The 23983-nt window shown below is 43.0% G+C and overlaps 1 protein-coding gene across 7 annotated transcripts in view; it reads left to right on the forward strand.

The window, feature by feature from the left end:
* RELCH (RAB11 binding and LisH domain, coiled-coil and HEAT repeat containing) overlaps positions 1–23983 on the forward strand; it is a 760620-nt gene that overhangs the window by 646084 nt on the left and 90553 nt on the right. For 4 of the 7 annotated variants that reach the window (XM_085606887.1, XM_085606890.1, XM_085606889.1 and 1 more), the window contains 2 exons: positions 20759–20841; positions 21643–21706. In XM_085606887.1, the coding sequence (XP_085463013.1) occupies positions 20759–20841; positions 21643–21706 (147 nt within the window). Of the gene's footprint in view, positions 1–20758; positions 20842–21380; positions 21464–21642; positions 21707–23983 lie in introns of all 7 variants that reach the window. The other 3 variants (XM_085606888.1, XM_085606891.1, XM_085606893.1) reach the window with 1 other exon arrangement.

A 23983-nucleotide genomic window follows, 5' to 3' on the forward strand; every position in this document is an offset into this window, starting at 1 on the left:
AAAAAATAGCCCTGAGAGGGCTTTTGGACTATAAATATATACGTTTGTTAGAAAAAGCACACGCATATTTGTTGGATGTATATTTCTGTAGTTCTTAAGTTCACTGTTGACTCTGTGCACCTGCTTTTATTCACAATTATATGATTAAAATGTGTTTTGCTATTTTCTAATTTTGAATGAACTTGATAAAGATTATTACAATCATTATGGTGATCTGAGATTTGAATGTAAGGTGATAGCATTAAATGCTGTGTGTTATTTTACCACCTATATTTGTTTTAAATAACACCTAAGTGTGCCACTGTTTAGTTGTGAACGTTCTAAAAGTAGCATTTTCAGAATTGTGACTTAAAATCAGACTTTACCTTTCAAGATAATTTGAAATTGCATTTAATTTGACTCTAAACACTATATCCCTTTATGCTCCCAGTTCAAAGCTAGCACTCATTAAATGTAATAAGGTAATCCAATTTTATCCAGTGGGAGAGATGAGCCTTACAGTAGTGAAAAACTAATTTAGGAGTTTTTCATTACAAGGGCATGTACAACTTAAGAACACATGTCCTACTTTTTAAATACAATACACCCTGCCCTTGGTGCTTTAGGGCTTACCTTAGGGGGTAACTCGTATGTATAAAAAAGGAAAGCTTACACTTGGCAAACGGTTTAATTTGCAGCCCCTGGGTACATGTAGTACCATATGTACAATATACCATAGACGTCTACAGAAATTAAATGTGCCAATCCGATGTAGGTCTATTTTAGGATGTTCTTGGGAGAGTGTCCAAGCACTTTAGCAGTAAAGAGCACAGAGTCCTAATGTCACCAAAAACGAATTTAAGGGGGGGGGGGGGGGGTATTTGGGGGAAGGTGAAGGTGAAGGCAAAAAGTTTGAGAGATGACCACACCAAGGATGTCAGGTCTAACAGTACCTTAAATAGAAATTAAAGGATTTAACAATCCTTCTCTACTGTATTCACACTAAGAATCAGTTTCATAGAAATGCAGCTTTTACTTTAATGAAGAAATAGGCTTGTATCTATTGTCATCATTCTTGTTGTAAATACATAGCCCAATTATTTATTCTTACATATTTCAATCCTATATTACCTTTTGGTGGGCAAGGTCAGGATTAGCAACTATGTTTTCTGGTTGCAAAGGCAGAAGCTGAGCTAGTAGAAGAAATATTCTCCTCAATAACAATAAACATCTGAAGTCAAGATTGAAGGGATAGCCAGTCCCACAAACTGACCCCACAGCTTTTTAGAACACTTAATGAAGTTTCAGATAAGGTACATCTAAAACAGTTGAACGTTCTTTAGTTAACATTTGATCATATCCTGAGGTAGGGAAATTAGTGTAGTTTTTAATCTGGCAAAATGAATATTGTTATTTCTCTTCTCAGTCTGCTTGGTGTTTACTGGTAGCAGGCCTAGCCTCCAATGCCTGGCTGGACTACCACAGTCATGTATGTGGAAGCCTATGGGTTAATATAACTCAGTAGACCGAAAGAGTTAAGATTGCAGCTGCTAAGCTGATTTCACTGTCAAATTTAAGAAGCAACTAAACTAAGTAGAAACATGACTGCAAGTGGTGTAAAGTAAAACAAGGGTCTTATGTGACCAGAGGGATCCTAAACCTGGTAAACAGATTCTTAATCAGCAAGACTTGGGTGAATGGGTACTGAGCTATCTACCGTTCAAGCTGGCATGCTTCATCATCAGGCCCACTCCTCATCCCAGACTACCAGGCTTATCTCAGAGTGGGCTTCTGTGGGAACAAGAAGGTATTTATCAGTGGGGGTGGCGGGAGGTGCAGGGGGTGATAGTAGTGATCTCATGGCCCTAGGCACATGTTTCAGTATAGAAACTTAGCAACTTTTATAAAAAGTGGTACATGAAAATGCAGGTACTTCAAAAATAAAATTGCCTATGGTAGATTAAATTAATGTTGTATTGGCATCGCCCTATGGCAACTTAAAAATTACAGGTTGGGTTATGACCTTTAGTGTCAGGTTGCCAACATATTTCATGCCAAATACATGTCTGTGGCATTTTGACTGGACACTGGGGTCGCTGATATCCTACACTTATCTGGACTACTGCTCTTGCTTTGTGTTAAGAAGTGTGTTGGCTGTGTATGTCTAGTGTCTGTAACAAAGACCCAGTGTACATATCTAACACTTAATAGGAGGCAAACACTACCCTGCTAGTACTGCAATACGACCCTAAGTCTTAAGAAGGAGGGAGTGGTCATGTCCCCTTTATTAGCCTCTTAGTACTCTGTGTCCATAGAAGCACAGCTGGCAGGCCTGCCTGTTCCTGTATCCTCTCCCCTTTGAAAGCATTCTGGCCTATGACTTTCCACATGCAATTGCCCCCACTTATATCCCAGCACATGTACAGAAATATTGACTTTCATAGAGTTTGCAGATTGAAAAGTATAAGCTTTTGATTGTCCCTTCCGAGCAGAGGTATCCACCAATTTGTGATTCAGTAGCATAAACTTGGAATATTATTTTTTTCTTTTATGGAATACTGTACTTTTCTAGGCTTCTGTTAAACGTAAAGTCTAATATTTTAATAAACTAAGTCAGTAGATTTGCTTTATTTGGGGGTGATGAAGAGTGGAGACCTATAGTATGCTACATAATGGTAAATTGAATGCCACACAGGCCTATTAAACTTTCAGTGGACCAGAGAGAATTGTCCATCTACCAAATATTTATTGAAACACAAAATAAGTCAGTACAAATGGAAAAGTAAGTCAATTATCGACAAGAGTCAAGTCAGTTCTGGGATCAGGGCAATAATAAATGCTCTTTTAACAGTTTCTTGAAGGTAGATTAGGAGCAGACGTTAAAACAACAGGAAGCTGATCTGGAGTTGAGGATGCAGTAGCTCAGATGAGTGGGAAAGAAAAGCAGCAGGGAGAGATACAAGATATATAAAGGCAGAATAAAGTTCCTGCCTAAGGACATAGGTGAGATTATGGAACGTAGCTATGATGGCACCAGTAAGTGATAAAACTTAATGACTAGGTAGAGAAAGATTCAATTGATACATATATGGAGTAGTGGAGAATGAGGCGAAAGAGAGAAAAGTAAGCACACTTAGCAGTTTTGAATTATCTGAAGAAGGGCTATTAAGAATTTATGTATGCCAACAGGAGAGCAGTAGCTAAGATAGGATCAAATTAGGCTCTGCGGTTTAGGTTTCAGAGAGGAGAACAGGATAAAAGGTAGCGTTTGCTAATATTGAAAAGCTGAAAATGACAGATCTTAATAGCAGACAAGTAAATCTTGAATGAAAAATCCAAGGAAGATTTGAATAATATACCTAGAATATGAGAATATAAGAAAGAATACATGTAAGTTTGACAATGAAGGGCAAAAGATGACCAGTGACCGGTAAACCTTTAGAAGAGGAAGAGGTTCAGTTTTGAATAAAACCAAATTAAAAAAAGATGCAGTGGAATTCAAAAGCAAAAATTAGAGGAAAAATAATGTTGAGTTGATCCCTTGAGGGTGGTAGCAAAGGCCAACACTCCACTCGGGCCACAAAGTCAGAGGGACTATGAAAAGCAAGACGCCATAGTTTTGAGTGCAGTGGTAACTTTAGTCTTGTTAGATCGTAGCTGAGTATCGGTTATATATTGGAACTGGAGAAGCAAATAGAGTGGCATGTAAAAATGTTGTAACGTACTTATTACGTAATGAGTAACCATTCAAAAGTCCAAGAGAGGAGAAGGGAGAAGAAGAGGTAATGGAAGAGCTCTGAGGAAAACCAAAAATTGTTACGATTAGTGCAGTTGTAAGTAAAATGTCAAGTATGATATAAAGTTTGAACTGGAATGTTCATGATAGCCAAACCAAAAAACAATCTAAATGTTACCCATGAGTGCATAGTTTCGATTTTATTGTCAATGGCAGTATTTGTAAGCAGCCAAGTCTTAGAATGATAGAAGGTTCAGACTGCTAATTATTGTACGAATCAACAACACATTGTGTTCAAATTAGCCTCCCTAACAGTTAATCTGCCATTGCATTTTGCTGAGTATTGTTTCACTGTGCATTTTGTAAAAGTAGGACCCTGGCATGTCCCTCTTTCTTGCTAAAAACCTCAGTATTTGTATTCACAAAATTGAGAGGAATTCATCAGTGGCTCTTTCCTCTTTCTTATCACCCACATGTTTTTTTTGTTTTTTTTTAAATTTCATCAACAACCGAATATTAAAAATATGTTTTTAAAGCAGGTATCTAACTTTACTTGGTGGGCAGCTATCACTGGTTTTAATTTAATAAAAAGCTTAATGCTTGATTCTTGTGTTTGCCCATTTTCTGTTAGAATAAAAAAGCCTCTTCTGAATTCTGAAAGGAGTCAATATTTTAGATATTGCCTTGTAAATGGAGCAAGGGTGAGACCAAAAGAGTGTCCACTTGTTTTATATAGAACCAGTTAACAAGAAATAACTTAAATACATAATGTTAGTAGAGCAGGCTACATAACACATTAGAAGAGGCATATGTGTATAGAAATGTATAGGAAAGTTGCTTTATTATTATGCATTCAACATACATAAAAGGTAAACCAATCAAACATTATTTAATACCAATGCAGAATACTCAACTGTACACTCTCAATACTCATCAAAGGTTTCTAATTTTAACAAGATTTTTAATCTGTAGAATATTATTACATGTGGAAATGACACTGGACCATTTCAGCTTTTATTTTTTGGCAGATTATCATACACCCTGAAAAGAGGACAAGCCTTTGGGCACGCTCCCTTAGAAGGTTTTTTTTGCTGTCCTTTTCTTTTTAAAGGAAGGAGTTTAAATTAGGAAACAGTCAGCAACCTGAAGGAATATGAGTCCACCTGAGATGCCCAGTTTCTGTGTAAGATAGTTTGAGTTCCAAGATAAAGAGATGAATGGATGATACAGGTTTCAGCTGAACGTAGTTTAAGGTTATTTAATACACGTAAGGAGTCATACAGGCACATGCATCATCATAGTGTTTTGCGATTCCTTAATAGCGATTATTAAGGAATCGCAATTAAGGAATAGCAAAACCCTATGCATGTAGGAATCGCTAAAGAAATAGCGATTCCCACAAATTCCTTAATTGCGACTAGCAAATTGCGAGTCGCAATTAAGGAATGTCTTCCCATTCATTCCTATGGGCCTCCAGGCCCATAGGAATGAATTAGAGATTGCGGGAGCAATTTGCGAGTACCAGTAGGTACTCGCAAATTGCTCCCGCAATTTCGATGGTGCAAGGGTGTCAAAATGACACCCTATTGCACCCATGTATGTTCACTCTGCACAAATGTTGCAGACACACATGCTCTAAGGGCATGTGTGTGGGCAACATGAAACTTAGAAAAATGCAAATAAGTGCATTTTTCTAAGTTTTCGCAAATAACCATGAGGTCCAGCCTCATGGTAATTTGCTCACGCTAATAGCGAAATTGCTATTTTTTAAACTGTAATGCATTGCATTTAAGGAATCTCAATTAGGGATTCCTTAAATGCCATCGCTATTTAAGGAATCCCAATTTTGAGATTCCTTAAATAGCGATTTTTGCATTTGGGATGATGCATCCCAAATGCAAAAATACCGGGAGCAAAGGGTCAGATTCTGAGAATCTGCCCGTTTGCGACCGGTATTTTGCTTGATGCATGTGCCTGTTAACCTTTTGTACCAGAAACCAGCCTGGAAGGTGCATGTACGGCCTCCTTCTCAGTGCACGTGTGCATCATGGGAACACCAGTGAGTAATGCCTTGTCATAATCAAACCTTGAGAGCACTAATGTTTGAAACATTGTTTTGAAGTTGTCTTTTAAAATCTATTATATTATTTCTAGACTAAGTTGGGAGTTTGTGGGTCGTATGGTTCAGGATTTTGTTTGTAGTGAAGACCATGAACTTAGCACTAATGATAATGTTTGGACTGCAGTCAGGCAGTTTACGACTTTACCCAGATTTGCAGTGGGATGGAACATTGAAGTAAATGATCAGTAAGAATTCTGATTTAAGTGGACTAACGTGTAACGATGGTGAGACATCCAAGCACCATTTTTGTTCTCATTATTTTAGCACAGTTTTTTAATTTTTCTAAGTGTTTGTCTATGTTTTGTATTTTTTGTAGTTTCTACCTATTTGTAGTTTGTGGTCAACACAGGGATCAAACCCAAGGGTGAACCTGACAAGCCATACGTTTGTGCAAAGTCATAGATCCTTAGGGATAGAAGAGGTATGAAACATTTCGACCATAATTTGACTAAATTCTACTGTATCATTTACCCATATCATTTACCTAAGAGTGGGTATTTAAAAGAGAACACAAGGAATATTATTTCCTGTGGATTCTCAATCCTGTTTTTAATATTACAAGAGATCCGCAATCCACTAAAGAGAAGATGGTGAGGAACCTATAGTTAATTTTAGCTTCCTACACCAGTCTTCTAAATCAGTTGCTGGTATTTATTCACATACCTAGGTTACACACTTACAACCCCACTTGGCAAAAAAAAGATATCTGAAAGAAACACGTTAGTTATAGATTCCTTACCTTAGAATTACCCCCAGGAGTCAGACTGGATCACAAAAGTTTTTTTGTCGGCAGTACCGCTGCGCGTCGGAAGGTGGCTTCGGTCGGCTCCGCGTTCATTGTTGGCGTCGTGGTCGCCGGGATGACGCTGCGGTAGCTGCTTAGATTCCGCTCTCGTGCGCAGACGTCTCTTTTTCTGCGCCAGCCAGCTCAAATACAGAGAGAGCGGTACATCCAGTCACTTTTTGACTGACTTTTTCTTGACTTTTGTCAACGTCATTTTTAAGTCTACGACTCCTGGTGCACGAGGGTTGCCCAGTTTCAAGGCCTGCGGCCCCTGTCCCGGACTGATGTCGGTTACGGATCCGCACCGCGTGCGTCTCTTTTGCCTGGAGAGTGACCACAACCCCAAGTCGTGCTCCGACTGCCGGTCGATGGCGCCAAAGATTTTGCAGGAGCGGTCCCGAAAGTTGCTTGAGCGCCGGCAGTCAGCTCTGCGCTGTTCGAGGTCCCGGTCGCGAGGGAGGTCGAGGGACCGGTCGCGGAGCCATCACCACTCGTCCAAGTCCTTGAAGTCTTCGCACTCAGGGTCGGGTAAGTCGAAGCACAAAAAGAAGTCAAAGAGGCATCGTCGACCCCGGCCTCAATCCCGACGTGGTGCCAGATTGGCGTCCGACAAATCCGGCGCCAAGAGGGGTTTTTGTGCCCCTGTTTACTCCTGGGGTCCCTTTTCGGCCAGATTGGCAACCTGAGGATGAGGAAGGAGACTGGGAGGGGTCAGGTCACCCTTTAACGGATCAGATGCGATCTGAGAAGGACTGGAGAGAGGAACTGGGGGATGCCAGTGGTCTTGACACATCTCCTGAACTTGGCATGTTGTCTCCTCCTACCGTGGCTATGGAGGAAGGAGCGTCGAACGCAGTGGTGTTGCATAGGGCAGCCGAGGCTCTCCACCTCGAGCTTCCTATGGTGGCGGTCAAAACTAACCTCCTGATGGAGGTGCTTCAGCCGGCAGCGAGCTCTTTGGAGACCCTGCTGCCGTTTAATGAGGCCCTTACCGACTACCTTTTGGGCACATGGTCCAGGCCCAACACTTGGGCTCCCGTGGATAGGATGATTGCCCGACGCCACCGCCCGGCTCCAGGCGACCCCACTTTCCTCCACTTCCAAAAGCGCTTTCCCTACCGCCCCACCGGAAAGGGAATCCAAGAAGCTGGACCATCTTGGGAAGAACATTTTCTCTTTCGCCAGCTTGGGACTGCAGTCGGTAAACACTGCATGTCTATTGAGCTGTTACTCCCACTCTGTGTGTGATACGGTTGCGCAGGTGCTGCCCCAGTGTCCAGAGGAGGCCAATACAGTGCTCTCCCAGGATGTCGCCGCCGGGAGGGATCCGGCTAAGTTTACCATCCGTTGTGGGCTGGATACCACCGACTCTCTAGGCAGGACGATTACCACGTCTGTAGCCCTTCGTCGGTACGCCTGGATGAGGTGGACTGTCTTTTCAGGGGATGTCCAGAACACCTTGATGGACATGCCCTTTGATGGCCGTCGCCTTTTTGGCGACAAAGCAGTCCACGCCCTAGAGCATTTCAGGGACTCACGGGCTACGGCCAAGTCCTTGGGCCTTTCCAGCCGCCCTGCACAGTCTGCTTTTTGCCCCTTTTGTGGCTACGGAAGGGGTGCCCTGCTACGTCCTGCCCATAGCCACAGGCGCAGCAAGTTACCCAACCTTCGTGCGGCCGGGAACGTGGGAACCAACGTCGTGGTTCAGGGAGTCAGCGGGCAGGCCAGTCCACCAACCCCCCCTCTGCAGCAGCCTCCAAACCCTCCTAGTCTGACCTTTCAGGCCTATCAAACGCCAGTGGGCGGCAGGATTCGCCATCACCTCCCCCACTGGCACACCATCACGTCGGACAGGTGGCTTTTGCAATTAGTCCGAAGGGGCTACTCCCTCCCCTTCAAGGCTACCCCTCCAGGGATGCCACCTCAATACCACCGCATGTCTGAGGATCACCTGGCACTTCTCCAACAGGAAGTTTTGCTCTCTTTGCCAAGGGAGCCATTGAGTGCGTTGCTGCCCCAGAAGTAGGTTGTGGTTGCTGTTCCCACTACTTTCTGGTACCCAAGAAGGACAAGGGCCTGCGTCCTATCTTGGATCTCAGGGACGTCAACCGTTTTCTCCGGAAGGAGAAGTTCAAGATGTTGACGCTCGCTCAAGTCTTGTCTGCCCTCGACCCTGGAGACTGGTTGGTAGCGTTGGACTTGCAGGACGCTTATTTTTACAAACCTGTCCTGCCGGCCCATCGGCATTACCTGCGGTTCATGGTAGGTCATTTTCAGTTTACCATGCTCCCCTTTGGCCTTACCAGTGCCCCTCTGGTGTTCACAAAAGTGATGGCGGTAGTTGCTGCACATCTGCGCAGATCAGGCGTTCCGGTCTTCCCCTATCTCGACGACTGGCTGTTGAAATCTGGCTCTCAGCAGGCAGTTGTCTCCCACCTCCAGACTACGGCCGAACTCCTGCATTCGCTGGGGTTCTCCATCAATATGCTGAAGTCACACCTGATTCCCTCTCAGAAGCTCCTCTTCATCGCAGCGGTTCTGGACACAACGCGGTTTCGGGTTTATCCTCCCGAACAGCGAGTCCGGGATATTCGGGCTATGATTCCGATCTTTCCACCTCTGTCCTGGGTTTCAGTCAGGATGACCCTGAGGCTGCTGGGCCTCATGGCCTCCTGCTGGTCGTTCATGCCAGGTGGCATATGCGGGCTCTGCAGTGGGACCGGAAGTTCCAGTGGGTGCAGCATCAGAGGAATCTGTCCGATTGCATCCAGATTTTGGAGGGCACTGCTCAACAGCTGCAGTGGTGGCTCACGAACCAGGATTGGGTCAATGGCAGATCCCTCTCCCTTCCCCAACCAGAGCACTTGGTGGTGACGGCCGCATTTCTGGGATGGGGCGGCCACATGGGGGAGGCAGAGATCAGAGGCCTCTGGTCTCCGACGGAGTCCGGGCTCCACATCAACCTTATGGAGCTTTGGGCGATTCATCTAGCACTCAAGGCATTCCTTACCTCTGTCCGGGGAAGGGTAGTTTAGGTGTTCACGGACAACACCACCGCCATGTGGTACTGCAACAAACAGGGCGGGGTGGGGTCATGGACCCTATGTCAGGATGCCCTCTGCCTCTGGACATGGCTGGAACATCAGGGCATATCTCTGGTGGTTCAAAACCTGGCAGGTTCCCTGAACGCCGGGGCAGACGAACTCAGCCGCAGATGCATGATGGATCACGAATGGCGTCTTCACTCGGAGGTGGTGCAAGGTCTCTTTCAACAGTAGGGAGAGCCTTGGTTAGATCTATTGACCACGAAGAGAACGCGCATTGTCAGCAATTCTGCGCGTTGGAGTTTCCAAGGCGGCACTCGCTAGGCGACGCTTTTAGTTGCGAGTGGAGTTGAGGTCTGTTGTATGCCTTTCTGCCTATACCACTTCTGAGTGCTGAAGAAGATCAGTCGCGACCGGGCCCAAGTCATTCTTGTGGCTCCAGATTGAGCATGAAGAGTCTGTTATCCCGAGCGGCTCAACATGACCATCGATCCTCCAATCAGACTGCCTCTTTGGGAGGATCTTCTGTCGCAGCAGCAGGGGACGGTCCTCCACCCGAACCTGTCCAGCCTCCATCTCCTTGCGTGGAGATTGAGCGGCGGCAGTTGACGTCATTCGACCTGCCTCCTGAAGTTTGCGATGTAATCTTAGCAGCCAGGCGTCCCTCCACTAAGAAGGTGTACGCCTGCCGGTGGAACAAGTTTGTGTTATGGTGCACAGCAAAGACTGTGGATCCCCTTTCTGCCCCTCTTTCTAAAGTTCTCTTGTTCCTTCTTTCTTTGGCCCAGCAGGGCCTTGCTCTGGGCACTATCAAAAGCTACCTTTATATCATCTCTGTCAGCCTTCTCTTTTCAAGTCCCCAGTGGTTAATCGTTTCTTGAAAGGCATAATTCATCTCTTTCATCCTATTCCTTTCGTTAGGCCTCAGTGGGACTTGAATCTGGTTTTAACCTATTTAATGTGTGCTACCTTTGAGCCTCTTCATAACTGTCCTTTGTGACTCTTAACACTTAAGACTGCATTCCTGGTAGCCATCACATCTGCCAGAAGAGTTAGTGAGCTCCAGGCTCTTTCCTCCAAACCTCCTTTCCTATCTGTTCATCCAGACAAGGTGGTTCTCGGGACCCTTCCGTCCTTCCTTCCTAAGGTTGTTACTGCCTTTCACATCGGGCAGACCATCACTTTGCCCACCTTCTTTGCGCCTCCTTCAAATAGAAAGAGAGGCTCCACTGTCTGGACCCAAAGCGTGCGCTTTCTTTCTATCTGAATCGCACAAAACAGTTCCGGGTGGATGACCAACTTTTTGTGGGCTACCTGGGCGCCAGGAAAGGTCGGGCCGTACACAAGCGAACCATTTCTCGATGGGTCGTTCTGTGTATTAGGCTATGTTATTCTCTGGCTAAAAAGGAGCCTCCAGTGGGGCTACGCGCTCATTCCACTAGGGCGACGGCAGCCACTACTGCCTTGGGAAGAGGAGTGCCTTTACATGACATCAGTCAGGCAGCTTCGTGGGCATCACTGTACACGTTTATGAAACACTACTGTCTGGACAGTCAAGTCCGGAAAGACGGCTTCTTTGGCCATTCTGTTCTCCAGGACTTTCTGGTGTGATCTTCTTTTGCAGAGTTGGTATTGATGTGGTAAATCAAATCAAATCAAAAACGAGCTTTATTCGATTTTGGACATTAAAATCATAAAAGCAAACATATTAAAAAATACATCGTCATATTTTACATTTATAATTCATCAGTGCACTACTTTCGTGAATAGATTCCTGTAAATTCATAATATGCATGTAAACATTCTGTGATTTCCTGGGCGGTCTAACTCATACGAATTAATTCCAACCCAATTACGTCTCTCGAGATTCAGTTATTGAGCCCTTTCCTGGTCCTCAATACGCTCTTTAAAAAACCCACCATAGAGCCAGTACAGTAACAATTACCCAACAACCGTAAGTACACAAAGGCAGGGCGACATTGCCTCCATCCTCCCTGTCTTAAAAGTGGTACTAGCCATGTATGCCGTTCATTAGTATAAAACTTACAGAATAGAACCGCGTGCATTATACTTTGTGACAAGATATTGTCACAGGGACATTGGCAGAGTTCCCTTGACCAGTCGTTGGTGGCTGGGTAAGTAATCATGTGATGAAAGGTCCAAACCTAAATCTCGTCAAAAGGTATCTATCATATCCTCCTGGTACGTATAACAAGTATGGTTGGATATTACACGTAGTATTAATTAGTTGGTGTTTAACCACCATAGGTTTGTTCAACTCTAGGGTTAACCTGTTTCTTTCTAGATGAGTCATGCATACTTTTTTTTAATTCCTTCCGATTAATAAGTTTCATACTGTCAGGTGAGATAAAATATTCTGGATGACCAATGTCCTGCATAAAATATAACATTTTGTGGGCATTGTCTAGTCTCATTGCGTCCCTTATTATTTCCCTATTAAGGCCCGTGCTATCTGTAGTCCAAATTCTATGCCATAGCAGTACTGGCTGGGCCTTAATCAGATCAGAGATGTATGCAACTCCTAGCTCAGAATGACAGTTAAAAACCGGTGCACTATTTGGGACGGCTAAAAGAAACCTTAAAAAACCATTTTCCATGCGTTGAATTGATGTGCAATCTTGAAATCCCCAAATGCCTGCCCCATAAATAGCTATGCTGCAACACTTTGCTTGATAAATCCTTAGCAAGATTTCAGGTGTCCTTTTTCCTAACTTATTTTTTTTAATGTATTAGAGCCGCATTGGACTTCATAAAAAGTAAGGACCAAGCCTTAACAGCTGGAGCCCAGGAACAGGTTCTATCAAATAGGACACCCAGATAGCTAAATGAGGTGATAGATTCCACCTTGCTCCCGCCCGCCTGAAAGCTTCTATTTCGCTCTCCCACATGACATCACAAAGCTTTTCTTTGCATTCAGTTTCAAACCAAGCATATCCATAAATGTGGTGTAGAAGGAGAGGGCCCTTTGTACACCCACCTGAGTGCGGGCCATGAGCACCGCATCATCGGCGTAAAAGAGAGAGACTATCGGGCGGGTGTTTACAATTGGTGGATCCCTAGTGTGTGACACCAACTCCTGTTCCAAGGCGTTGGTATATAAAGAGAACAGGAGTGGTGCCAAAACACAACCCTGCCTTACGCCCCGCTCTATTCTAATGGGGCGGTACACTTGCCCTCTATACCATAGCGAATCTTTGCAGTGGCTCCAAGATATAGCTGTCTTAAAAACTGAATTAAAACAGGATCAACTTTCAATTCATTAAGAACACACCACAGCTTATCATGTGCTACACAATCGAAAGCAGCTGTAAAAGCCAAATAGAATTTCCCTGTTTTGGCCTGCGTATATTTACCGATTAAAATACTTAAGTTCAAAATCTGCTCGTTGGTTCCTAAACCAGCTCTAAAACCATTAGAACATTACTTAAAATACCATTATCTTCAGTCCATCCCTGTAACCGATCTAGAACAATCCTGCCTGCTACCTTCATCAGAGAGTCCAACAAAGATATTGGGCGGTAGCAAGCAGGATTCTCCCGCTCACCCTTTTTAAAAATGGGGACTATAATTGATTCGGACCATGTGCTGATAAATCCTTTTTCGCAGCATGCTTGTAAAACCCCAGTTAAAATGGAGCCCCATAACTCCAAGTTTGACTTATAAAGATCGATTGGTACCCCATCGGGACCGGCAGCCTTGCCACTCTTACTTGCCTTAACTGCAGTGTTTACATCGTGAAGTGAGATAAAAAGTTTAATGGGCGTAAAAGGTTGGTCTACACTCCCTAAATCTTGACTCTGGAATGCTCCCTCAGAATGTGGTATCTATTCTAAGGTAAGGAATCTATAACTAATGTGTTTCTTTCAGTTGAACAAGTTGCTTACCTTCGGTAACGATATATCTGTAAGAAACATTAGTTAGTTACAGATTCCTTACCGCCCCACCCATCCTCCCCGTTCTGCGAACTGACTTCTAGGATTAAGGACATCCTTTCAGGGCCCTAGTTTTGTGCACCAGTAGTCAGTGTCTTGCATGGCTCTGCGTTTCTTGCACGGAAAGTCGTGTATAGAACTCACGTCAGCGAACGAGGGAGGAGCGTCTAAGTAGCTGCCACGACATCATCCCGGCGACCACAACGGCAACGACGGACTCGGAGCCGACCGACGGCACCTTCCGACGCACAGAGATACTGCTGATGAAAAAACGTTCAGGATCCAGTCTGACGCCTGGGGGTAATTCTAAGGTAAGGAATCAATAACTAATGTTTCTTAGAGATATATTGTTACCGAAGGTAAGTAACTTGTTCCTCTGGCAAAGAGCCCCCTTGAACGAGGTCAAAGGCCCAGTGATGAAGTATGCCATCCTTGGGTGGGTGAGGGCTTGTGCTCCTATGAGCTGATGCTCCTAGTGACTGGCCGGGTTCTGGTTATTTAATACACTACCTTAAACCATCATGGGAGTGGTATACTTTATTGAAATTGACCTTTTGTTGTTACCCTTGTCTGAGTTTGACAGTTTTGAAAGCAGCCGGTTGCTGGAGATTCTGAAAGATATAGTTTGATTTGCACAAGTAAAAAGTACAGCAAGTTTTTTTGAAAACCTGACAAAGAATTTAATTTGTTACAAGGTCCAGAACTCTTCATACTTATGTTTAAAGACTGTTAGCAGTTCCTAGTATACCGCCAACACTAGTACCTGGTGGTCATAGCAGCTATTCTTGTCACCTTGTCATGTTCCAAAGGTATGGCACTGGTTGTAACAAATAATCATAATAAGTAGTATACCATCCACGGACAAAGTGTGCTGATGGCTCTATTTATCAAACCATACAGGTATCCAACTTAGTATATTTCAGGTTATGCTTTGTTCTAGTTTTCCTCTTCAATTCTTCAGTAGACTTCAATGAAAAATAGACTTGTTCTGGGTTTTAACAGTTTTCTGTTCCATTGTTCATGCATAGGGTTAAGGTAGAACAAGCTGGTAATTTTTCGGTTTAGCTGGCTGTTGACCTTTCTATAATTTTGAATTTGAAAACCATGATCAATTAATTTTAAAGCAAATTTAATGTGCAAGCTAAAATATTGGAAATTTCTAAAATAATACTTATGCAATTAAGTAGAAATAAACACTTGCTCCTGCCAATGTGTAAGGAACCACGAAAATTAGGTAAGAAGACAGGCATATTTAAATATTTCTTTTTTTACAGTTGATTTCAACTTTGTACTTATGGAACATTAATCCAGGAAGCACTAAACTTGTGACATTTTGCTTGGTTACCTAGTAATTTCTGCATATGCCAATTAGCTTTTCATAAACGTGATAAAAACCTTCAGGTTACCAGCACTAACAGAATTCAAGGAGCTTCAGTCAGATTTGACAAAACTGGACAATCAATTCAACGTTTTTCAACCAGTAGAAAGCAGGATCTCTTGGATGGGTGGAAAGCATGTTGTGTGCTGTATTTCGTGCTAATATGAATCTTGTAGTTGAACTTCCCATGCCACAGTACATCCTCGCTTCCACTAAGACTTCAACTACCATTATTTGGTACAGTGAAAGGTTTCCCTTTGCTGAGCACTTCAATGGGTGCGTTTTAGGAACACCTGTTGAATTGATCTCTGAGAGTAACTGACATCCCAGAGTGACACTCCTATCAAGAGCAAATTTATCTTTGTTTCTAAAACATATGTGATCCATATTTGGTTCTGGCTTCCTTTCAGAGGTTTCCCCTGCCTCCAAACAATAAATGACTTGTCTTACACTTCTGAGGTGAGTGTACTTCTGACAAAATCTTAAATTTTGTCTACACTGAATCTCAGGGCTCTCGCCTCAAGGACACAATATGCCTCTGTCACCAGGCCAACACACACTCAATTCTTATGCTGGTGCTTGTTGAGCAGCATATTGTTAGCAGAAGGAAAATGTATTTGCCATTAAATTCTCCAGTTTTGGAGACTGATGACCCTGAAACTCTGTGCTCCCATTAATGAGATGTTTTCTTTTGGAAGCCTTTTTGACTGAAAGGAACAGTTCTAGAAGGCATACTTGAATACTACTTGAATTCCTGGTAGATACATCTTCCAGCAGATTCTTCACATTTGACTACTCCTTCCAGGTATTAGACTGGTCCAGAAAACGTTTTTGCCCAGTGCTGCAGGTGAAACCATGCAGCTCCAGCTGCACCTCCACTTATGTATGTGGGGTTACTGGAGTATGTTTGAGCCCAACCAGCTTGCTGACGAACATTCCTGTTTCTCCCTCATCAGTGTGGTCTGGGGCTCTATATTTGTGCCTTTCCAAGAGAATTCTCAGCTTTTTATCAGCATCTTGGTGAAATTTCTCCTCAGAGGGCCTCCGGCTTGAAGCCTTAAATGTGGGACTGCAAAATGTCCCTTCTAGATCCCCTTGATGATGGAATGTGTTGTCTGGGAGCTGGACGTGAAGCTGCGGTCTGCGATTCTTGAGCCTTTAAGCACCAAATGTTATCTTGGAGCAGGAGGTTAATTTGTGTGCCTAAGGCTTTCAGGAAGATCCCTAAGCAGACTCCTCTCTCATCCAGGGTATGTTCTCTTAAGATCTGTTCTTTGTACCCCGTTGAGTTGGTTCTTCACACCTGTCTGTACTTTTTAGGTTTAAATCTGATCATTCATAATGTCAGTAGTGCAAAAAGACAGTATTTGTTCTTCGATCTTTCCTCACTAGATAACTGAAACACAAGTTCTATTATCAAATACAGCTCCAGATTTTCCTATTTAAACAACATGCTATGTTTCGGCCCATAGCCCATTTTCTCAGCCATCCTATGGGCAAATAGGGAAGAAATTGAAAAGCAAAGAGATAAAAGAGGACTATGTACTGTTCAGGGCCCTACTCACACCTACTCTACCCCACCTCCTACCTGCGAATCATCCCCCACCCCAAATCTGAAATCCCAGACCAAACACCAGCCCCACACTTCTGGTACATCACTGTTGTGCTGAGTCATGTTTAGCAACTCAAAAACAATCACCAAGAATCATGGTGTAACCCCACTAAAAAATCCTGGATTTATCCACCTAAAATATCTTACACTCTAAGAAAAATTGGATAATTCACTGAGATTGAGTCCTTGAGAGTCATTTTCTTCTTGACTTCCAACAGACCTCTCTTCCGCAACAGTGTTGGCACACAGTTCCATAATGAAGAGAAATCTAACCTCTCCCACCATCTCTACGTTTTCTGCTTGGCCATTCATTAAATCTTGCCTCTCAAATCCTGGAATTAAACCCTCCCTCAAGTGAAACCAACAGCTTTAGATCTTACTAACAGTCATCGTGGCATCACTCCCCTGTGCCTCCAGCAGATTACGCAGGACACCTTCCATCCATTCGCAAAGAGCTTCAGTTCAGATTACTCCAGGCACACCCTGAATTCGGAAGCTGTCTCATTTCTCCATGTGTCCAGCCTCTCCAACTTTGATTCAAGCTCCAGCATAGTCTAAGTGGTGCTATATTTAAAGCATGACACTTCACTTGCCTTGGCGGCGGTTGGAGCTGGCATGGTTTTCTAAGCTTGTATCCTGCACTCTGCTGTCCCTGTTTTTCACAGTCAGCCCAGGGGAGAACTCACCTCACCCTCCAAAGTCCTTGCACAAAGCAGTGATGGAAGCTTGTTGCTATGGCACAGCTTTCCATACACTTTGGTATTCAATACTGCTCTTTCAAAGACCACTGGAGGCCGTGTAAAAGAGTATAGACGGGAGCCCACTTGGGGACTGTCAAGAAACAGCAATCATCTTCGGGGGGCCTGCTGGCCTTGCCCCCGCTGTCTATATTTTTGAGCCATGGTGGTCTCTGCATTTCATATAACACAGTCTGTTAAACTTCCATCTTTCTAACCCTTCCACATTCAACCAAGGAGGAGCAGCGGCTTCATAGACTGTACCTCTGATATGCTGTGTGTTACTACGTCGTACTTGTCTGGATAGTATCGAGGGTCCATTGAGGAGGATCATCTCTTTTTGGGCATCGCTGGAGCTAAAAAATGCAAAGCGGCTCCAAGTGCACCATTTCTCTTTAGAAAGATCCTCATGCATCTAGATCTGCTAGGCACTGACCAAGAAAGAACCTCTGGAGGATATTTGTACCTATTCCATTACAGTCATTGCTGTGTCCACCGCTCTCTTCTGATGCTTCTTGGTTGCTAACCTAGGCTGGGTGGTTGACATCTGTACACACTTTTACCCTCACTTCTGCCTCACTGTTCAGACATGCACGGATGGGTACTTTACCAAGGCAGTGTTTCATTACTTCCTTGGTTAACTGGCACTACTCAATCCACCGTCTCAGGGAGATAATTCTTTGGGACTCAATCATGAATCTACAAGGAGATGTATCCATCATACAAAAGCTTACCTTTGATAATATTTCAAGCCCTCCAGACTCCTCACTGCCTTCCATCCTTCTCAAGAAGGTACAATGATGATACATAATATTGTAGGGTATGCAGGCTTGTTATATAGTGCTGTCATGCACTCTCAGTTCTTCTCTGCACGCTTCGATTAGGGGCAGATAAAGTAGAAAAATCTATCATCAGCATTTGGTGCCTATACTCCAGTGAAGGCACATACAAAAACAGAGACATGGCTGGAGCTATGAGGCAACTCCTGACTGCATTGGGGAGTCATTGCTGGGGGGAAAAAGGTTTTCCGAGGTTGATGGCATCAAATGGGAATAGCTAAAGGTATCTTCTCTCCTGGGTGCCAAGATTAATTGGAAAGATCTATACAAGTTTGCAAAGAGCCCTAGACCACGTTCTTGCCTTCTCCCTTAAGAGATACAAGCTCTAAAAAGGATTTATTGACACACTCCTGACATGTAAATCATGTTGACCACACTTCTCTGGATAAAAAGTACTTTTTCCTGTAGACAAGTAAGGATGGGAACTGGCAACTGCCAGGCTGCACAAATTCTCCATGACATGGAGGAACACATCTCTGGGACGGTGCTATCAACGTTGACTCTTCCATATCAACTTCATTAGGGATCCTCATGACATTGCAGATGAGATGTTCCTCTCCATCCCTACAGTCCCTGGAGCATCAGGTCATTTATAACGAAGCCCGGAATAGTGTTGTCTTTTAACATTGTTTAATTCTTTGCTCAATACAGTGAGTCATTTTAGTTATTTTTTAAAACAATTATGTTCTAAATTTCACTGACAAGTGGTTTTACCAGAGCGCCTAAAAGAGTTTTAAAACCCCAGGAGCAGCCTTGCATTGAGTTACTTTTAGAGGAATCCAGAGGTTAGAGAGTCTACCCGACTATGTCGCGTGGTTCATCTCGTTTCACTTTGCAGAAGTCACTCTGTTTTTGTTTTTCTAGGTTACAGAGTGGCACTAATGTGCCTAATTCTTAGACGTCTGCCTGCCTGATTAGGGACATGACACTACCATGAGAGATCTCCCATTCTCCAACCAGTGTGTTCTCATGATAGCCATGTAACATTTTCTTACTAGGAAATGACAGCACATTTATGGTGTTTTGCATTGTAACTTTAGAGTAGCCTACCTGTAAGCATCTCTCTGCCCGTTCCATTGGTGCATGTTGCAAATAATTAACAGCATGTTCTAGGATGGTGTGATTTGTGAGTGTATGAGGGTATTTATGCAGCACGGTACAATTCAGTTCATAGTGTTTGTATTAAGGATGATTAAACTCCAACTCTGGAACAAACCTAAGATAAACCTGTGAAGGGTGCACCGTTTGTTTCTAGTTGTCTGCACCTGGTGCGATTTAGGGTATTTGCAACAATACGTTGTTAGCAAGGTTGCTACTTAACATTGTCATGATAATAGAAGTGTTAAAAAATCTGCAGACTTCAAATTGTTCTGTGTTACAGGCCCCCAACCACCGCATATCTGAAGTTTCTCTTTTTTAAACGTTTTTTGATTTGAGGAGGTCCCTCTTGGTGAATAGGGAGACCTTATCCCACAAGAAGCGCCCATAATCAGTTAAGAGCTTAGTGTCATTTTTGCTGTAGCCCTAAACGTTTGGGATGAATTACTGCCCCCAAGCTTTGTTGGAATGTATATTGTGAGCAATGCATGCTTATTCGTTTTTACTTTTTAATGGTTTAAGGTGAATCGTTTTATGGAGGCATATTGCATACATTGAATGTGTTCATTTGTGTTTGTACACTTTTTAACTTTTGTTGGCAGCTGATCCTGTTTTGTAATATTTTTTGTATGTTTACTTTTGTATTTTGTGTACATCCCTTTACTCACCTTGAAATTAGACCCATGTTATTTTAAAATGGATTGTTTCATTATTGCTTGCTTCATTATTAGTTGCATAGGCCAACAAATGTTGAATCTTGGGAATGGTTGGGTTCTTTTGTCTACTGTATTTAGCAAGATTCCCGAACAACCCTCCTTGCATCTTATGAGCTGAGAATGCTTGTACCTCAGAATTTCAACAGTGTTTTCTGTTGAGATCTGTCAAGAGGTAACAATATTTTACTGAAAGTACAAATCAATTTCTTATCAAACTGCGCCTTTTTCTGAAAAAAAAAGCGCCTGTGTAATTTGATACACCTTTTAATCCCTAATTTTCACTTTTCCATTCTCTGAATAGTGGTGAACACTTGCTTAACTCCACCTTTCAGAAGACCCATGATTCTGACTTTTGTCATCAAGATGCGATTGCTTGAACCGCTAAGCTCTTTTGGTCTTACTACAGCCCACTAATGTTCAGTGGTAGTTTTAAAGCACAGGGTTTATAGTTTCGAAGTTTAATTTCTACTTGATTTGAGGAATGTAGTTTGCTGGGTACTGTTTGCTTAAAAAGTGCCATGTGAACACTGCTGAGCTTTTTCACACTTTGCTACACCTGTTTAGAGCATTAGCAGATATGTATTTGCTTACTGTAGCTTCTAATGGTGGTTTGCTTTTGTGTTTTTTTCCCCTTTTGATGCTCCTCTGCCCTCGCTCTCTATCTTCGTTGTGCTGCTCTACTTGCCACAACACTGTGCGCATACTTTTACGTGCACCACTCGGCGATGCTACTCTTGCCTGCTCCAACCAACTCTATCAGCTGTTGGTGAAGGGGGTGAATGAAACCCTGGTAGCCCAGAGGGTTGTTCCTGCTCTCATAACTCTCTCCAGTGACCCTGAAATGTAAGTTTTGCCTCTGCCTTTTACATCTGACATCCCCATGTCTAGTGAGAAATACCCCTCAGTTTCCTTCCGCATCATATTTTTATTTGATTTTGCACTAGATGGGAGTAATCATTCTAGTGCACATGCAGAGGCCAATATGCTTAAAAAAAAAAATTCCACATTATCTGACGGAAATGTCAGATTATTTTTTGTAAGGTACCTAAACATGAATCTCACTTGGGGAAATTCTGATCAAGAATTATCCAACCAGATGAACAAATATTGCTGGCTGTGGATTGACTGTTGAAGTATTTCTCACAAGCTGATGTATTTCTCACAAGTCAAGGAGTTGTGCAGCTAACTTAAAAAGCTGATGATTAGCTACAAGTGCTTGAACGTGGACAAAAGAGCCTAAGCAATTCATTATGCCGTATTGTGTGTGATTGTATACATCTTGCAAAGCCAGTGAACGTCGTCTGCCCATCCTCAGTCACAGAAAACCAGGTATCAATCATTTTTTACCAAACCATTTTTTATTGCATGTTGACTGATTACAGCTGACCCTTCGAGGCATACGTGAAGCATTAATTGACAAGCGTGTTGCACCGGCCCTTGTTACCTTGTCCAGTGATCCTGAATTGTGAGTTTCTCCGACTGTGACTTTAACCGGTCTTCGGGTTATTTTTTTCTCTTCATTTACTATTAAATAATGTATCAAATTCATATAGTTGAAATTATATATAATAATTTAAAATATCTGCTTTCATGTTGGTTGCATTTTCATTTGCTTAATGTTACCTTTCATTTATCTTCTACTAGCTCGGTAAGAATAGCCACAATACCAGCATTTGGTACCATCATGGAAACGGTTACTCAACGAGAGGTAAGGGTTATTCAAAGATCCTGGTACAGGCACTTGATTGAGAATAGTTTCTAATTGCTGATTAGCCTAATTTTGCCTACTGAGCACCTCTGATAATTGATAAAAAAATGTATGCGGAAGGTATTTCAGTGTAATTATGGTGAATAAATATGAATAGTCTTGAACTCACTGGAAATGTATACCCCTCCTCCCAGTAAATAACCAACAGCTTTAAGTGATAAGTGAGCTAGACAACAGAATTTCCATGCCTTTCCACTTTACTCAGTGCTGAATGACTGTACCCCCATGCTAAGATCCCACACCAGCCTTTGTTCCTCACCAGTGACACTGTGCTTGACACATTGCTTGCTCTACCTTACCTCCTCTATTGAGAGAGGTGTGATATTCATCTCAACCACTGTCAAAATATCAGTCTGAAGGATGCTTCTAAATGCAGATTACTGGTCTTCTATTATACCCCTACCAGCAGAATCGGGAGACCTCGAATGGAGTGTGGCTGGCATGTTGATGTCCTCCACCTTCTCTTTGGAGTCAGAGAGGAGGGCTAGTGTCAAATCTTACTTCGCTTTCTTATGGTGGTACTTAGACTTACCTGAAGATTTCGGACGGGAAGTGTAACTGTCGCAGGACTTGGAACAGGATCCATGTGAAGACTGCAACAACTTCTTTTGTCTGGCGATGTAGAACCTTACTTCTTGCTCTTGAATCATCTTTGGCTGTGTTTAGGCATATTTCTCACACAACTTAGATTTAGATCTGGAACACTGGCACCAAAGCCATGTTCCGGATTGACTTCTGTTTCAGTCATGCACAGCTTCAATCCTGTCTTTTTTGGTGTGGACAAGGTTTCCCTGCACACGATGTACAAGTTCTGGAATCATTAGAAAAAGTTGGAAGTGGAGCACCTGATCCCAATCAGTTGGCACAGAAAGAAAGGAACTGATATCAGCTCTCAGGAGTGGTGCTCCAACATATCACTTTCGGGGTAGTATGGAGCCGTTTATTGGCATTTGAAATCACATGTACCAATTCTCCAGATAAAGTCTGGGACTTGGAGTATATTCTAAGATTAGGAATCTGCTGTTAAAGTATCCACTAGAAAGAGGTTTACCGAAGGTAAGTAACTTGTTTCATTGTGTAAAGGAACTTGACGACTTGCTTCCTGGTGCTTCCCATGGTTCTTGCCAAGCATTGCCAGTCTCTAACCCTCACAGACACTGCCCTTGTTCCCATTTCCCCTGATGAGTATGTATGTTCTTGGCAGCCAGCAATAAAGCTGCATTTCTATGTTGACTCCTGAGTCAGTTTGCATTCATTTTCGGCCAGTCATCAACAAACTTTGTGGGTAAGTGCGTTATAGAAATTATAATCACCGTTTCCTAGTGAACACCAAAGGGCTCTTGGTCAGGCCACCTACCTCTCCATCATGGTATCTCTTATGTAAAATAACATTAGAAAGCAGCACACTTCATTAGGTAACATTTTCTTTTTGTTAAAAGGATTTAATTTAATCACGAACATTCCTTTAGGTGGCAAGAATTTATTTGTTATAAAAAACTACGAAAGATTACATCTACTCACTAATGTGACTGAAAAGCCCACTTTAATCTATTTCTCAATACAGAAAACAATACTGTAAGTTTGAAAGGCCCTTGAGCGGCAGCCATGGACATTTTGATCCTTGTTTCAACATTCTTGCAAAGCTGATAGATTTCCCTGCACTAGCAACCCATTGTTTTAGTTTCTTGGCAAGTGCTCTTCTTTTCCTTTCTGTGGCTTGTTCCCCAGCAGATAGATGGATATATTTTATTGTTTCGAGTTATCTGTGACTGGTGGTGAGTGTCTGAAAAATGTCAGCGCTCCGCCCATCATCTCCTTGTGTTTGCTTTGTTCGCCCTAAGTTGGCAGGTTATGCCCAGACGTGGGTCCCTTGCTCACTTTGACGCTGGATTCAAGCTGGATTGGCTGAGGAGGGTTGTTACCCCGAAACCGGTCCTAGGATGCTTGTTTCCGGTTCAGGGAAGACCCGGCTTGGCAGTTCGGTCTGGACGTTTCCCATGAGGCACAGGGTCAAGACTGATTTGCATATGGCTGGGTCTGAACTGAGGTGGCGAAGTGAGCTAAAGAAAGATGATGGATTCAACCCAGATCTGTGACTGGGGGTGAGTGTCTGAAAAGTTTCAGCGCTCCGTCCATCATCTCCTTGTGTTTAGTTTGAGTTATTTAAAACACCACAATATTAAAAAAAAAACACTATAGCTTATTCACTGCCTACAT

Source organism: Triturus cristatus, chromosome 5_2 (assembly GCF_964204655.1).
Source record: "Triturus cristatus chromosome 5_2, aTriCri1.1, whole genome shotgun sequence".
NCBI classification, from domain to species: domain Eukaryota; kingdom Metazoa; phylum Chordata; class Amphibia; order Caudata; family Salamandridae; genus Triturus; species Triturus cristatus.